The sequence below is a fragment of the Meriones unguiculatus genome, chromosome 12, assembly GCF_030254825.1.
Source record: "Meriones unguiculatus strain TT.TT164.6M chromosome 12, Bangor_MerUng_6.1, whole genome shotgun sequence".
NCBI lineage: Eukaryota > Metazoa > Chordata > Mammalia > Rodentia > Muridae > Meriones > Meriones unguiculatus.
Window position 1 is genome coordinate 50,931,183 of NC_083360.1, and position 16,583 is coordinate 50,947,765.

Genomic DNA, 16,583 nt, shown 5'->3' on the forward strand with positions numbered 1-16,583 from the left:
AAGGTAAACTTGTACAACCACTCTGGAAATCAATCCTGCATTTTCTCAGATAGTTAGGAATAGCTCTTCCTCAAGATCCAGCCATACCACTGCTAAGCATATATCCAAAAGACGCTCAAGTATACAACAAGAACATCTGTTCAACCATGTTTGTATCAGCTTTATTTGTAGTAGCAAGAAGTTGGAAACAACCCAGATGCCCCTCAGTTGAGGAATGGATACAGAAATTGTGGTACATCTACACAATGGAATATTACTCAGTGATAGAAAACAAGGAAATTATAAAATTTGCAGGTAAATGGTGGGAACTGGAAAAATCATCCTGAGTGAGGTATCCCTGAAGCAGAAAGACACACAGGGTATATACTCACTCATAAGTGGATAGTAGACATATAATATAGGATAAACATAATAAAAAGCTAATCAGGAAGGAGGATTCTGGTTAAGATACTCAATCTCCATTCAGAAAGGCAAAGAGGATGGACATCGGAGGAGGGAGAAAACAGGGAACAAGACAGGAGCCTACCACAGAGGACAGGGTATTGAGGCACATATTGAGACTCACAGCCAGACTTTGGGCAGAGTACAGGGAATCTTAAGAAAGAAGTATGAGATAGTAAGACCTGGAGAGGACAGGAGCTCCACAAGGACAGCGACAGATCCTAAAAGTCTGGGCACAGGGGTCTTTTCTGAAACTGATACTCCAGCCAAGGACCACTCATGGAGATTTCCTGGAACCCCTTCATGGAGGTAGCCTATGACAGTTCAGTGTCCAAGTGGCTTCCATAGTAATGGGAACAGGGACTGTCTCTAACATGAACTGATTGGCCTGCTCTTTGATCACCTCCCTCTGAGTTGGGAGCAGCCTTACCAGGCCATAGAAGAAGACAATGCAGCCACTCCTGATGAGACCTGATAGACTGGAGTCAGAGGGAAGTTGAGGAGGATCTCCCTTTTCATTACCTGTGAGAGGGACAAGGTTGGGGAAGAGGGAGGGTGGATTGGGAGGGGAGGAGTGATGGAGGTACCGGTTGGATACAAAGTGAATAAACTGTAATTAGTTAATATTAAAAAATAAATCTAAGAAAGTAAGACAGTGCCACCAGATCTGGTGAGACCTGATAGGCTTGGGTCAGATGGCAGGGGAAGAGTACCTCCCCTATCAGTGGACTGTGAGGAGCACGGGAGGAGAAGAGGGAGGGAGGATGGAATTGGGAGGGGAAAATCGAGGGGCTACATCTGGGACACAAAGTGAATAAATTGTAATAAATAAAAGAAAATAAATAAATTTTAAAAGAAAGTGTAAAAGTATACAAAAACACATGAAAGTTGAGACATTATAATGGCTTTCCTTCTAATACTGTTGGGTAGAATGGGTGGAAAACAGAAGATTAAGGAGTGATGGGCATCTTCTTTCTTCCATAGCATGCTGCCTTTCATATGAAATCTGGTGCTATCTTTCTTACCTTTAAATCTTGGCTGATTGTACATTGGCTCAATCAGCAGATTCTTGTGGAGGTGATGTTTTGAAAATTCTGTATAACAAGCCCTGCTTGGATACAAAGTGAATAAACTGTTTGACTTTCCATAGTGTTCCATTCTTTGCTGTTATCTATCTCAGTTCTGTGTCAGGGACACATTCTGGTTGGTGCTAGACTCGGAAAAGGTTCTCCTGTGACCACATCCTTTGGATTTCAAGGTCATGACTTGGGCTTACTTATTGAATGTGGTTCCCTTCCCTAAAGCAAATGTTAGTAAGTTAGGTGCATATCAAATAAGAATTTTAATTCAGATCATCACATGTTTATGTATTTAAATTTAAGAGTCAAATTGATATAATTGGTAACATTACCCATTTGCTTTGATATGAGATGCCAAATGATTGAAAAAAATTTAATTTAGAAGTGAATTACTGTGCTTATTTGAATTTATCACTTATGCATAATTAGAATGAACTAATTTAATTTGCAGTTATTCTTTTAAATGGCTTAAGTTATGTCTACTGATATACTCAAGGCCACCTGATTACTGGAGTTACCCTGGAGACTTCTCTCTTTTTACAGGATTAGAGTATTGAAGTATAACTTATGCAGCTGGAAATAGAACCTGCAAGTCTGACTCTGTCTTCAATAATGTACTGAAGAAAAAAATGAGAAATTGATCTTACTTAAAGATAGATCAAGCCTCACAATATAGAGTCAGAGATTAAAATGTATGCAGATGGTTGTGTGTGTTCTGTGTATGTGTGTTCACATTTGTGCTGAGCACCCTTGAAGAAGGCCAGGGCAATTGGAGATTCATTAGATAATAGGCAGAGGGCAGCTGCTTGTGCTCTTTGGATACCTGGTAGATTCAAGAGATTCCTTCTTTGATTTCTTTCTTCAACAAGCTTGGTTATTTCTTCCCTAACTTAAGCCTCTAGGATCCTATTCAGTTATCAATACCAGAAGCCAGAGGGGGAAGACTTTCTGCATTTACTGGTGTCTTTTCAAGGCAGATAGTCTCAGCAGTGCCCTTAGTCAGGAGGGTGGCTGTGCAAAGAGGCCATTGTTTTTTTGTAAACAGAATTGGAATATGCAGATTCTATCCCATTCAGTTGTTATTAACTTATTTTTTTCTTGTTTCTTTTATTTCCTCATTGCTTCCTATTTTTGCTCTCTAAGGAGAGTATCTTCTCATTCTTCTGCTGAAATTAGAATCCTATTCCTGACTTCCATTCTTCTTCCTTCCTTGTCAAGAAGTGAGAACCAAATGGTTTTAGACACAGGTTTAGGTTCTTGATGACAGGCTTGAGAAGAGCCTTCATCCTTTGGTTCATACGTTTTTAAGGAGTCACTCTAAGGAAGCTGTTCTTTATAAGTTTGGGATTGCCAGTTCTACTTTCCTTTAGAATTATGCAGTGGTCTAGTAAAACTGACATCTCATTCCCTTCCATTGTGGACCTGTGTTATGGTGAGTGTTCTGGAAAACTGAATCCTGAATGGATCTCTTTTCTGTTGAAGATGTCTACTGTGACTGGTTTAATGTCAGCAAGACAAAAATTAGAATAACCTGAATAGGAAACCCACCAAACCAAGTGAAGTGTTCTGATGACATGGAAAGGCCCACTCTGATTGGGTATCACCTTTTTTTCTTTCATTTTATTAATTATACTTTATTCACTTTTTTATCCCCTCATAAGCGCCTCCCTCCTCCCCTCCTAGCCCCACCTTCCCTCCCCCTTCTTCATGCATGCCCCTGCCTAAGTCCGCTGATAGGGGAGGTCCTCCTCTCCTTCCTTCTGATCTTAGTCTATCAGATCACATCAGGAGTGGCTGCATTGTCATCTTCTGTGGCCTGGTAAGGCTGCTCCCCCCTCAGGGGGAGGTGATCAAAGAGCAGGCCAACTAGATTATGTCAGAGGCAGTCTCTCTTCCCATTACTATGTAACCGACTTGGACATTAAACTGCCATGGGGTACATCTGTGCAGAGGTTCTAGGTTATCTCCATGCCTGGTACTTGGTTGGAGGATGAGTCTCTGGGAAGACCCCTATGTTCAAATTTTCTGGTTCTGTTGCTCTCCTTGTGGGGTTCTTGCCCTCTGCAGGTCTTATTATTTCCCACTTCTTACATAAGATTCCATGCACTCTGCCCAACAGTTGGCCCTAAGTCTCAGCTTTGATAGTCTGCAGGGCAGAGCCTATCAGAGGCCCTCTGTGGCAGGTTCCTAGGTTGTTTCCTGTTTTCTTCTTCTGATGTCCATCCTCTTTGCCTTTTGTTATGGGGATTGAGCGTTTTAGTCAGGGTCCTCTCTCTTGATTAGTTTCTTAAGATATACAGATTTTAGTAGGTTTATCTTATGTTATACAATGAAAGCAGTGCTAAGGGAAAAGTTCATTGCATTAAGTACCTTCAGAAACAAGTTTGAGACATCTCATATAAGCAATTTAATGGCTTACCTGAAAGCCTTAGGAAAAAAAAGAAGCAGACATACCCAAGAGGAGTAGATGGCTGGAAATAATCAATCTCAGGGCTGAATTAAAAAAAAAAAAAAAAAACTAGGAAAAAAGAGAACAATTCAAAGCATCAATGAAACCAAGAGTTGGTTCTTTGAAAAAAATCAACAAGACAGACAAATCCTTAGCCACACTAACTAAAAGGCAGAGAGAAACTATCCAAATCAATAAAATCAGAAATGAAGAGGGAGATATAACAACAGATACTGAGGAAATCCAAACAATGATGAGGTCTTACCTCAAAAGTCTAAATGACACAAAACTTGAAAATCTAAATGAAATGGACAATCTTCTTGATCGATTCTACTTACCGAAGCTGAATAAAGACCCGATAAGTAAAATAATATAAAATAATCTTATATCTCCTAAGGAAATAGAAGTTGGAGTTACCTTCATCCCTGATCTCAAGCTGCACTATAAGCAACAGTAATATAAACTGCATAGAAATGCAGAAACAGACTGGTGGATCAATGAAATGGAATAGAAGACCCAGAAATAAACCAACACACCTATAGACACCTGATTTTTGACAAAGATGCTAAACCATACAATGGAAAAAAGATAACATCTTCAAAAATGGTGCTGGTCTAACTGGATATCTAAATGTAGAAAAATGCAAATAGATCCAGATTTATCATCCTGCACAAAACTAAAGTCCAAGTGGATCAAAGATCTCAACATAAAACCAGACACACTGAACATGTTAGAAGAAAAAGTGGGGAAGAGCCTTAAACTCATTGGCACAGCAGACAACTTCCTGCACAGAATACCAACAGCATAGGCTCTATGATCAACAATCTATAAATGGGACCTCTTTGCTTCTGTAAAGCAAAAAATACTGTCAACAGAACAAAACAACCACCTACAGACTGGGAATGGATCTTCACCAACTTTATATCTGACAGAGGACTAATATTTAGAATATATAGAGAACTCAAAAAGTTAAAGAGCAACAAATCAAGTAATCCAATTAAAAAATGGGGTAGAGAGCTAAACAGAGAATTCTCAACAGAGGAATATCGAATGGTAGAGAAACACATAAAGAAATGCTCAATGTCTTTAGTCATCAGGGAAATGCAAATTAAAATGGCCCTAAGATCAGAACGGCTAAGATAAAAAACTCAAGTGACAACACATCCTGGAGAGGATATGGTGGGAAAGTAAACTTGTACAACCACTTTGGAAATCAATCTGGTGCTTTCACAGAAAATTAGGAATAGTGAGACTTCAAGATCCAGCTACATCACCCCTAGGCATATATCCAAAATTTGCTTATGTATACCATAAGGACATTTGCTCAACCATCTTCGTAGAAGCTTTATTTGTAATAGCCAGAATCTGGTAACAACCCAGATGTCCCTCAACTGGTGAATGGATGCAGAAATTGTGGTACATTTACACAATGGAATGCTATTCAGCTATTAAAAATAAGGAAATCATGAAATTTGCAGGCAAATGGATGAAATTAGGAAAGAACACCCTGAGTGAGGTTTTCCAGAAGCAGAACGACACACATGCTATATACTCACTTATAAGTCGATATTAGACATATAATAAAGGATAAACATAATAAAATCAATACACCTAAAGAAGAAAAGCAAGAAGGAGGTCCCTCGGTAAGATGATCAATCCTCATTCAGAAAGACAAATGGAATAGACATCGGAAGAGGGAGAAAACGGAAACGGACAGGAGCCTACTGTAGACAGCCTCTGAATAACTCTACCCAGCAGAATATAGAAGCAGATGCTGAGACTCATAACCAAACTTTGGGCAGAGTGCAGGAAATTATATGAAAGAAAGGGGGATATAGAAAGACCTGGAGGGGACAGGAGTTCCACAAGGAGAGCAAGTAATATGAGCCCAGGGGTCTTTTCTGAGACTGATACTCCAACCAACGAAGGTCCATTCATGGACATAACCTAGATGTAGCCCATGGCAGCCCAGTCTCAAGTGGGTATCCTAGTAAGGGTAACAGGCACTGTCTCTTACATGAACTCTGTAGCTGGCTCTTTGATTACCTTTCGCTGAGGGGTGGGGGAGAATTACCTTACCAGTTCACAGAGGTAAACAATGCAGCCAGTCCTGATGAGACCTGATAGGCTATGGCCAGATGGAAGGGGAGGAGGTCTTCCCCTATCAGTGGACTTGGGGAGGGGCATGAGAAGAGAATAAGGAAGGAGGGCATGATGGGGAGGGGCTGAGTGACGGGGCTACAGCTGGAATACAAAGTGAATAAATTGTAATAAATAAAAAATACATTAAAAAACGTTAACCGACAGAGGGGGCATAGTTTTCCTTGGCTACTTCCTGCTGTTTTTGGTATTTGGGTTCCTTGGGGCAAGTCTAACCCTTTTTTCAGGATATCTCTCTCTTTTTCTAGCCATGCTGCATCAGCAGCAACCAGGAGCATCAAGGGAAGAAGCACCAGGAACATTTTTCTTCCTTGGAGGCCCCTGAAAACTCTCTGGCCTGTCTTTTATTCTTTTTCCAGAGTCTTCAAAAGATAGATTTAAATTATCTGTAGTTGGCAATGAGCCTCTCTCAGAGTCCACACAAGACAATTAGTTTGTTGCTGTGGACAATCTGAATCAGCCCTATATCCCATGCCTTGGATTAAAACAAAAACTTGTTTACATATCATAAACCAAAACTTCTACAACATTGTTTTTTTTTCCCTGTATTTTATGTGAGTCTTCTTGATAAATTCTAGTTAGAGGTAACTTATTTTTTAATTAAATTTTATTTTTTATATTAATAACAGTTTATTCACTTTTTATCCCAGCTGTAGCCTCCTTCCTCATTCTCTCCCAATCTTACCCTACCTCTCTAATTTATACCCATTCCCTTCTTCAAGTCCACTGATAGGGGAGGTCTTCCTCCCCTTCTATCTGACCCTAGCTTTAGCAGGTCTCATCAGGACTGGCTGCATTATCCTCCCCTGTGGCCTGGCAAGGCTGTTCCCCCTTGGGGAGGGGGTTGGTGGTCAAAGAGCCCACCACTGAGTTCACGTCAGAGACAGTCCCTATTCCCCTTACTATGATACTTGGTTACTGAGTTGCCATGGACTACATCTGAGCAGGGATTCTGGGTTATATCCATGAATGGTCCTTGATTGGAGTATCAGTTGGAGGTAACTTGTAATTCATCTCCAGGTTGGATGCTGCTGATTTCAATACACTAATAAATTCCAATTAGTTATGACTTCTGACTTCCCCAATATATTCTATGTCATATGTATCTCCTTCTTTTATAAGTAAATTAAATGAAAACCCCAATGGGATGAAGAAAAGAAAACACGATTACAATATAATAAAAGGAAAAAAATGAAAGGAAAAGAAGGACCCATTGGAAGAAATGTCTGTTCCCCATGTTGTTAGAGAGCTATGTGGCTGGGTTATGTGGCTTGGTTTCTCACTGTGTTCCTCATTTTTTGTTGTTTCACACTTTTCAGCTGTGCCATCATTCCCTTCCTATTCCCACTGCTTGTCATTTGTTTCACTCTTTGAAATAGAGTCTGCTTTTTCTTTCACTGCTTACATATCTTTACTGCAACACTCACACATGGATATACAGCGATTTGCCCACCTTCTAAAATACACAGTCTAAATGGCAGTGAACAAAAATGTTCCACCTCGTCAACTATAAAATTACACAAATTTGGTGACACTCTGTCTCTGAACCTTAACCTTCTGGTATGTAGAACGGAAGAGGAAAAATGATCTTCAGATTTTCTATTTTACTGTGTTCGGTAAAATTCATTTACAAGAATTCCCCAATAAAACATTCTTACACTTGAGTACCTTAAACAAGCCTCACCAAGGAAATACCAAAGAAAGAAAGTCCTTGACCCTCAATCATACCATGTGGGCATCTTTACAACAATGAGCAGGCACACTTACATAGCCATTCTGGTTTATTTACCTGTGATATAGTATTAAAAATTTCATGAGATACTCAATATTTTATTATAAAATAAGACATATGGTAGATGATTTTGTATAACTGTAGACTACTGTAAGAATCCTGACTTCATCTGAGGTTGTCAAAGATATGCTCTCTGATTGTAGTGAACACAAACTAATGTGACTTTTCAACTCATGTTGGTTTATTATCACAAGGTGGGGAACATCTTCCCTTTGAAGGACACACACACACACACACACACACACACATCCCTGGACTACAGTATTCAATACCAAACCTTAATTATTCATTCATGAAGAATAAATAACACAGAATTTCATAAACATTTATGATTAAAGTTGTTTTGTAAGGAAGGAAGATTATGGATGAGCCCAAGTCTCAAGCATGTGAAAAAGGGAAAAAGTGACAGCTATTTTGATAAACTTTTGTCAGCCTAGACACTAGAAATGAAGACAAATTGACACCAGCTTAGGTCTACTGTTTGCCTGTTGCTTTCATTTATTTTGCCATGCTGAGTTCTTCTAATACCCTCTGAGATTTCTATATCTCTCTGCTTCTCAATATCTCACTAATTTTTTTGTGGAATAGACTCAAAATGAAAAGTGCTTGTTGAAGGTCATGGACTGAACAGTACGAGACTCAGGGTTTAAACCCATGTTATGCTCTTCCTCCAACTGTGCCAGGTCTTTGTGACATACAGATGAAATCTGGATGTCCCTGATGCCATTCAGGGGCAGAGCAGCTTAGAAGACACCAGCTGATCCCGACTTCTGAATGCATTTGGCACTGTCTTCATGAACTGAGATTCCTTACATTGTAGATGTTGTGCTTTAGATTTTATATTTTTGGTACTAATTCACAAAAGCTCTGTGATGAATGAACAAAAGATAGAAGAAGTTACTCAGTTATGTTTACTTTAGTGAGCTAAGTAAAGACAGTAGCTGTTATTGTGATGTATAGCTATCTCTTGAAAAGATTCACCAACCTGTTTGTCAGTTTGATAGTAATGAGGGAAAAGGTGTCTGAATTATTCTTGGAGGTGCCTGTTCCAGCCAAAAATTCCACACTTAGTTTAAAACCATCTCCTTGACTCCAGAACTGCTGCAAAGGATAGGAAGAGCTATTAAATTTACCAAGAGCCACATCTCCGATAAAAAATTCATGGCAGGAAACCTTTCATTTTTATAGCCTGTCAAACACTGGCTTCTGAAGCTGAGCTCTTAAGATCTTCAGAGGTTCTTTCTATCACAAGGTGTCTTCAAAGGCAGCCTTCATCATCAGAGGATTTCTTACCAAAACTTATTTGAACCAAGGTCATAATGTGGGCTTGCAAACTCTTGCTATCCCCAGTATTGCAGTCAGTCAAACCTGAGAGAATTACCAATAGATTTGTTCTAGTTCTGAGGCTTAATATCACTTTAGTTTGCTGGAACCTAGGAAAGCTACTTACCAAGTTGTAGAAACTCAAACTGACTATTAGATTCTTCTGTCATTTTATTTTTAAAATCTTGTTCTTTTTAATAAAATAAATAAATAAAATATAATTTCCCCTTTCCTTTCTCCTCCTTTTTAAAAAATTATTTATTTATTCAATTTATTTCTCAATCATAGCCCCCTCCTTCCTATCCTCCTGATCTCATCCTCCTGTTTCCCTTCATCCTCCTTCCCTCCCCCTCAGCAAAGGGGAGTGCCCCCAACCCGCCTCAGGACATCAAGTTGCATCAGGACTGAGCAAATACTCTTTCATGGTAGTCTGGCAAGGCACCCTGCCAGGGGCAAGTGATTGAAAAGCTGGCAACAGAGTACTTGTCAGAGACAGCCTCTGCTCCGCTTACTAGGAGGCCCACATGAAGACCAAGATGCCATTGGTTGCATATGTGTAGGGGGCCTAGACCAGTCCATGAATGGTCATTGGCTGTCATTTCAGTCTCTGCAAGCTGCTCCTTGGGCCTAGGTTAGTTGGCTCTGTTGCTTTTCTTGTAGAGTTCCTGTCTTCTCCAACTCCTTCTATCCTTCACCCTACTCTTCCACAAGGCTCCCTGCACTCCACCCAGTGCAGTTTTGAGTTTAATTATCTGTTTATTTCCATTGCTGGGTAGGGCCACTATGCTAGGCTTCTGTCTGCAAGTATAGCAGAGTGCCATTAGCAGTGTCAGGGGTTGGCTCTCTTCCATGGGGTGAGGAGGTCTTTGGTTGTGACAGACATTGGTTTGACATCCCCTCAATATCTGCTCTATCATTATCCCTGCACATCTTCTAGGTAGGATCCTGTGAGCATCAGGGACATGCAGCCAATGCCAGGGGAAATCAAATGGTCAAAAGCCATAGTAAGAACACAATAAGAGCCTTTAGTCTCTCTTAACCTTCCCAAATAACCACACCAGCTCTCTTTTAAATTCATGGTCTTTTTTTAATTAATTATTATTGCACACATACATGTGTATGTGAATATGTATACATTCCTAATATAGCTTTCTTATTCTGTATAATGTTTCATGCTTATGCTTTTAGAGCTCATCATTTCATAGTCTCTACTTTGGAGAAGAGAGTTTCTACTGCTCTGAGCATTTTTTAATTGCTTGTAGGTTTCTTTGTAGGGTTGACAGCTCTTGAGCTTTGTCTTGTCCACTTTAGCATATCCATTGATGTCACCATTGTTCATCTCATGTCTGTGCAGTCAGGTTGGTGAGACATTTTAGGTGTAGCTTCTGATATTACTAACAGACACAATGCCACAAAAATTTCCCTGGTCCTCTGACTCTTGTAATCTTGACTTCTCTTCTTCCACCATGTTTCCTGGATTTTAGATTCTGAATTTTGCTTGGTTGTGTTTTTCAGTAGTGAGTATCCATTTGTCACAAAGAGGAGTTTCCTTGATGAGAGTGAGAACTCTGCCTATCTATGGGTATAAGTACAAATATTTAGAATATAGTTAAGAATTAGGCTTGTTTAATAAAGTAGTGGTTGTAGGTTCTTCTTCAATATCCATGACTTTATTTTTACTTATACTTAGCTAGGTTTCTAGTACTAGTCATTGTTCCTCACTTGTTGAGCAGGTCTTAAGTTAGATTACAGAGATGTTGGCTAATGTAAAGATTTGTATGCCAATATTGCATCCCTAGGGTTATTGTGCCATGATAGTTGTTGCTGTGGTTGATAGGCATAATGGTTGGATTGGACTATTGTTTGCCTTTTTTTTTTTTCCTTTACAAGTTTGCATGGTACCTTCTGGTATAAAAACTCAGAGAGGTGGAATTCTGGTCAGCTTCACCTCAGGAGCCTCTGAGTTCTGTTCCCAAAGGGCATGGTGTTTCAGCAATAGGGTCTTACCTTCCATATATGGGGTACAACCAAGTACAAAAGCAATAGGATGGTCTCTTAGGCAGCTCTGGCCAAACACCCAAAAGAGAGCTTCTCATGTCTGATATTGGAGTTTTTGTGGTGGTCTTTAGCTCTTGGAGAGAGCATTGTCAACCAAGAGAAGAAAAGTATATATATACTTTTTATATATAGTTTTATAAAAACTATATATGTATATTTAGACAGAGAATTTACTGTATTATCATTTCTTCCTGGGATAGGGGTAAATAGTAAACAGTATGATTTTCCATGGCTTTTATTAAAAAAGAAGCCTGGTCATCCCATTGGCCTCTTTCTCCTACTTTAATTTAAAAGGTATTGACCAAAGTCAAAATCTGAAAAAAAATACAAGAGTTCTAATCTGGAAAGATAAAGAGAAAAATCAAAGGACCATTCAACCCTTTGTTATTAAGAAACTTCCCGTTAATCTTTGGAGTAGGGATTTACTTTCTCAAATGGGGCTCATTATGTATAGCTCTAATGACATAGTTACAGCCCAAATGCTTTCTCAGGGGTTTAGGCCATGAAAAGGTTTGGGAAGATATGAATCAGGAATATCTCAGGCTCTACAAATTCAAAAATAATGATGACAAAAGGGAATTGAAATTTTATCTTAGAGGTGGTTGACATTCCTGTACAGACCAAATTACCTGGAAATCTGATGATCCTGTATGGGTTGATCAATGGCTTTTATCATTAGTAAAATTAAGAGCCACTCAACAGTTAGTACAGGAACAATTGATGACTGGACATATTGTGGAAAGTAATTTACCTTGGAATACTCCTATATTTGTTATTAAGAAAATATCAGGAAAATTGAGATTGTTACAAGATTTAAGAGCAGTAAATAAGACTATGGTCCTAATGGGGGCTCTACAACCTGACCATCTCTACCCTGTGGCTATACCATTAGGATATTACAAAATAATTATAGATCTTAAAGATTGCTTTTTTACTATTCCATTACATCCTTTGTATCAAAACCACTTTGCTTTTAGCGTGCCTTTAATTAATTTTAAGAAACCTATGAAACTCTATCACTAGAAGGTACTGCCTCAAGGCATGGCAAATAGCCCAACAAATTTGTGGCTTCAGCCATACAAAATGGTAGAGATTCCTGGAAAGATACTTATACCATTCATTATATGGATGATATCCTTTTGGCTGGTAAAGACGGATAACAGGTTTTAAAATGTTTCAGTGACTTACAATTGGCACTAAAAATTAAAGAACTTCAAATAGCACCGGAAAAGGTATAATTACAAGACCTGTACATTTATTTGGGTTTTCAGCTTTCTGGAACTAAGATAACCAATCAAAAAGCAGAACTTTGATTGGACACTTTAAAAACACTAAATGACTTTCAAAAATTGCTGGGTGATATAAATTGGTTGAGACCTTATTTAAAACTTACTACAGGGGAATTAAAACCACTTTTTTAACATTTTACAAGGGGATCCAAATCCCAATTCTATTAGATGTTTTATTGAGGAGGGACGTCAAGCTCTAAAAGTGGTTGAAAAGGCAATTCACTCTCAGTTTTTGTTACTGCCATTGATTATAACCAACCGTTGTCTTTGATAGTATGTAAGACTTCTCTAATTCCTACTGTAGTTTTTTGGCAAACTGCCCCCATAATGTGGATTCATTTGTTAGCTTCACCTACAAGGGCCATTTATCCTTATTATCAAGCTACAGCAGATATTATTAGCCAAGGAAGAGAACAAGAGAGACATAACTTTGGAAAGGAACCTGGTTATATTATCCAGCCTTATTCCAAAGAACAAATTGACTGACTATTTCAAACTACAGACTGTTGGCCCATTGCTTGTGCTTCTTATTCTGGACAGATAATCATTATCCTCCTGATAAACTTTTACATTTTTTAAGTACTCATGAATTTGTCTTCCCCACAAGAACTTCTATTAAACCTATTAATGATGCTTTATTGGTATTTACTGATGGGTCTTCTGGAATGGCAGCTTATGTCTTTCATGATAAGACTATACAATTTGCTATCCAGTCAAAATCAGCACAACTTGTTAAACTTCGAGCACTTATTGCTATTTTTTTCTGCCATTCCTTATAGACCTTTTAATTTATTTACTAATAGTGCTTATATTGCTTATTCTGTTCCTTTATTAGAAATGACTGTATAAATAAAACATGTTTCTGAGGCAGCCTTGTTATTTAGACAATTACAAATGCTTATTCATAAAAGATATTATTCTTTTTACATTGGACATTTACGAGCTCATTCTAACCTTCCAGGACCTTTAACCAAAGGTAATTTTAAAGCTGATTTGGCTACAAAAATTATATGTACTGTTATTTCTGATTTATCTACAGGTATTTCTGCTGCCACTCAAGCCCATCAACTCCACCATTTAAATGCTCATACTTTAAGTCGTATGTTTAAAATAACCAGGGAACAAGCTCAATGAATTGTTAAACAGTGTCCTTCTTGTGTTGTCCTGTTGCTTACTCCCCCTCTTGGGGTCAATCCCTGTGGCCTTGTACCTAATGCTATTTAGCAAATGGATGTTTCACATATCCCTGAATTTGGTAATTTGAAAGGTATTCATGTTATTGTTGACATTAATAGTAGGTTTATATTTGCCACACTCCAAACTGATGAGGTGGGAAAAATGTTATTGCTCATGTGCTATCAGCAATTGCTATATTGGGGATTCCAACACAACTTAAAACAGATAATGGCTCTGGCTATGTTGGTAATATGTTTTCAAAATTTTGTCAGCAACTTAATATTAAACATATTATAGTTATAGCTTATAATCCACAAGGACAGGGAATAGTGGAAAGGGCACATTTATCTATAAAAATACTATTGAAAAAATAAAAAAAGGGGGAGTAGTACCCCATCAAAGGGTCTCCTAGAAATCTTATATCTCATACACTTTTTATTTTAAAATTTTTAAATTTGGACAAGGATGGACGTTCAGCTGTGAAAGGCTTCTGGCATACGGATAAAAAAAAACAATTTGCTACTGTCCTATGAAAAGATCCTTTGGACAACAAATGGCATGGTCCAGATCCTGTCCTGATATGGGGAATATATTCTAAAGAGATGGATACAGCCAGATGGTTGCCGGAATGATTAGTAAAACATGTAGATAATAATAATGCTTATCAGTCCAGTATGGAAGAATTACCCTGAGAATATATTTTCTTTCTATTTCTTCACAGAAATGATAAAACAGAAACAACTGTTTCCATGGACCATGATTTTTTGCCTCCAGCTGATACATGTTCATGGCGGGCTTGAACCCTTCTATCCTCAAGCAGCACAGGAAATTATGGAAAAGATTTACACGGCAAACACTGTGAATGTAAAGGAGGAAAATTGGCAGGAACATTGCTGCTTCTATGCCAATAAATCTGGCATAGTCAGAGACAAGATTAAGAAGCTTCAAGATGACCTGGAAAAGAGAAGAAAGGAGCTGTTCGACAATCCACTGTGGAGTGGATTAAACGGGATGTTGCCCTACCTCCTCCCACTTTTAGGACCTCTAGTTAGCTTATTAATTATGCTATCACTAAGACCTTGTCTCTTTAATAAAATTATGACCTTTTTGAAGCAACAAGTAGATACCATTAAAATGCAGCCTATTCAGGTCCATTATCACAAACTGGACATGGCCGAAGGAGAGATTTAGAGAGATACAACTTTATTGAGGTCATGCTGATAATGCATGCATTAATTTCTCTTGTTTTGAGGCATTAGACTGGTTAGTCAACGAAAGGTAAGAGAGCCAAAAATTTCCATACGCACCCCTCCAACCTGGACTTTCCTATGACGGGTAACGAGGGTTTGGAATGCTGGGCTCCAAGCTAAGACAGGAACAGTCTCCCAAAACCTCTCTCTTTTAAAAATCACCTCACAGAATTTTGTCCTTTTGAAAAAATTAAAAAAAGTGGACCTGTGGGAAGCTGCTTCTGGCATGGCTATTTTGGCTTGACTCTAACTCAGCCGTTTTAGAGGTCATTGGTATTTTCTTTACTAACCAACCGTATAGTTTCTAGTTCTCTGCCAGCTAGGACTTTCCTGTATACTAGATGACAGGCTGTTGCCGTGCGAAACTTTAGGAGTTTGGTACTTGGAATTCTGCTTCCTGGCCTTGGTAGATTTGGGTCTGGGATTGTCCTTGGCGGTCCTTGGGAGAGGGGTGTTCTGTTCCTGGGAGCTGGTTCAGTGCAACCTTGAGTGAATCCTCGGATACCTTGCCAATTGACGCAAATACTGATATTGTGAGAAGATTTACTTGTGATTGTCTTCTATATAAGTGTATGCTTTGCCTTCATTAAATGAGACTTTATCAGAAACCTGTCTTGTTTCCATTTTTCCCGTCTCTTGTCCCACTCCATTCTCACCCCCTCTTTTAGGGTCTCATTCGACTGACCTGCAGGACAGGTCACAGAATCCTTATTGTTATATTACCTGATTCCCTCCTACTTCTGCACTTCCCTCCATTGCTCCTCTGTACAGCTCCACTTTCCTTTTCTTCTATTAGATCACTTGTACTCTCATATTTCCCTTTGCCTTCCTTCTTCTTTTTTCTGTATTTACCATCTTCCTTTTTCCTAAAGAGTCAGCCCTTTTCTACTTCCATGATCAGATCACTTGCACCCTGTTATTCCCCCTTTTATTGGTCCTCAAAGACACTATCCTTGAAATAGTCTCACTTTACATTCTTATGTTTTTCAGTTCCTTCTGTCTATGTACTTGTATCTGAAGATTTGGAGCTAAGAGTCCCCAGTAAGAGAGAATATACAGTGTTCGTCTTTCTGGGTCAAGATTATAATATTCTGTATAACCTTTTCTAGTTCCATTTATGTATCTGCACATTTCATGATGTCTTTTTTCTTTATATCACTCTGTGATTGAATATTTTTGTGGTTTTAGCTTTTGCTGGTAGTGTACATGTTGTCACATACATTGTGAGTTCATATGTGCAACTTCCCCATTGTGACAAAAAGATACTGTTTACTTGTAGTCAATCAGAAACTTTGACTCTTGGGGTCTTTCCATCCCCTTTTACACAATGATTAATTGTTGTCATAAGAAGGCCTATGATCCATCTAGCCATAGATTCTTGTTCCCAGTAATAAACTAAATATTTGTATTAAATCCAAACAGAAAGTCATGGAGTACTTTCATGATATTCATGACATTATTTTGTACCTGTGGGCACATTTTATTAGGGCAATAATTAAGGTAGCTTAAAGGGTCCACAAATGGATAAATCTCCTCTGTTATGTATATAACACCCGTGAAAGCTAG

At 38.6% G+C, this 16,583-nt stretch overlaps 1 protein-coding gene across 1 annotated transcript in view; it reads left to right on the forward strand.

Annotated features, from left to right (window-relative positions):
- The window catches only part of LOC132646697 (uncharacterized), a 66,894-nt gene extending 51,089 nt beyond the window's left edge, over positions 1-15,805 (forward strand). Inside the window, exon 3 of the mRNA XM_060365210.1 lies at positions 14,489-15,805. Coding sequence (XP_060221193.1) covers positions 14,489-14,958 — 470 coding nt within the window. The 3' untranslated portion in view covers positions 14,959-15,805. The remainder of the gene's footprint in view (positions 1-14,488) is intronic.
- Positions 15,806-16,583: the final 778 nt, after the last annotated feature.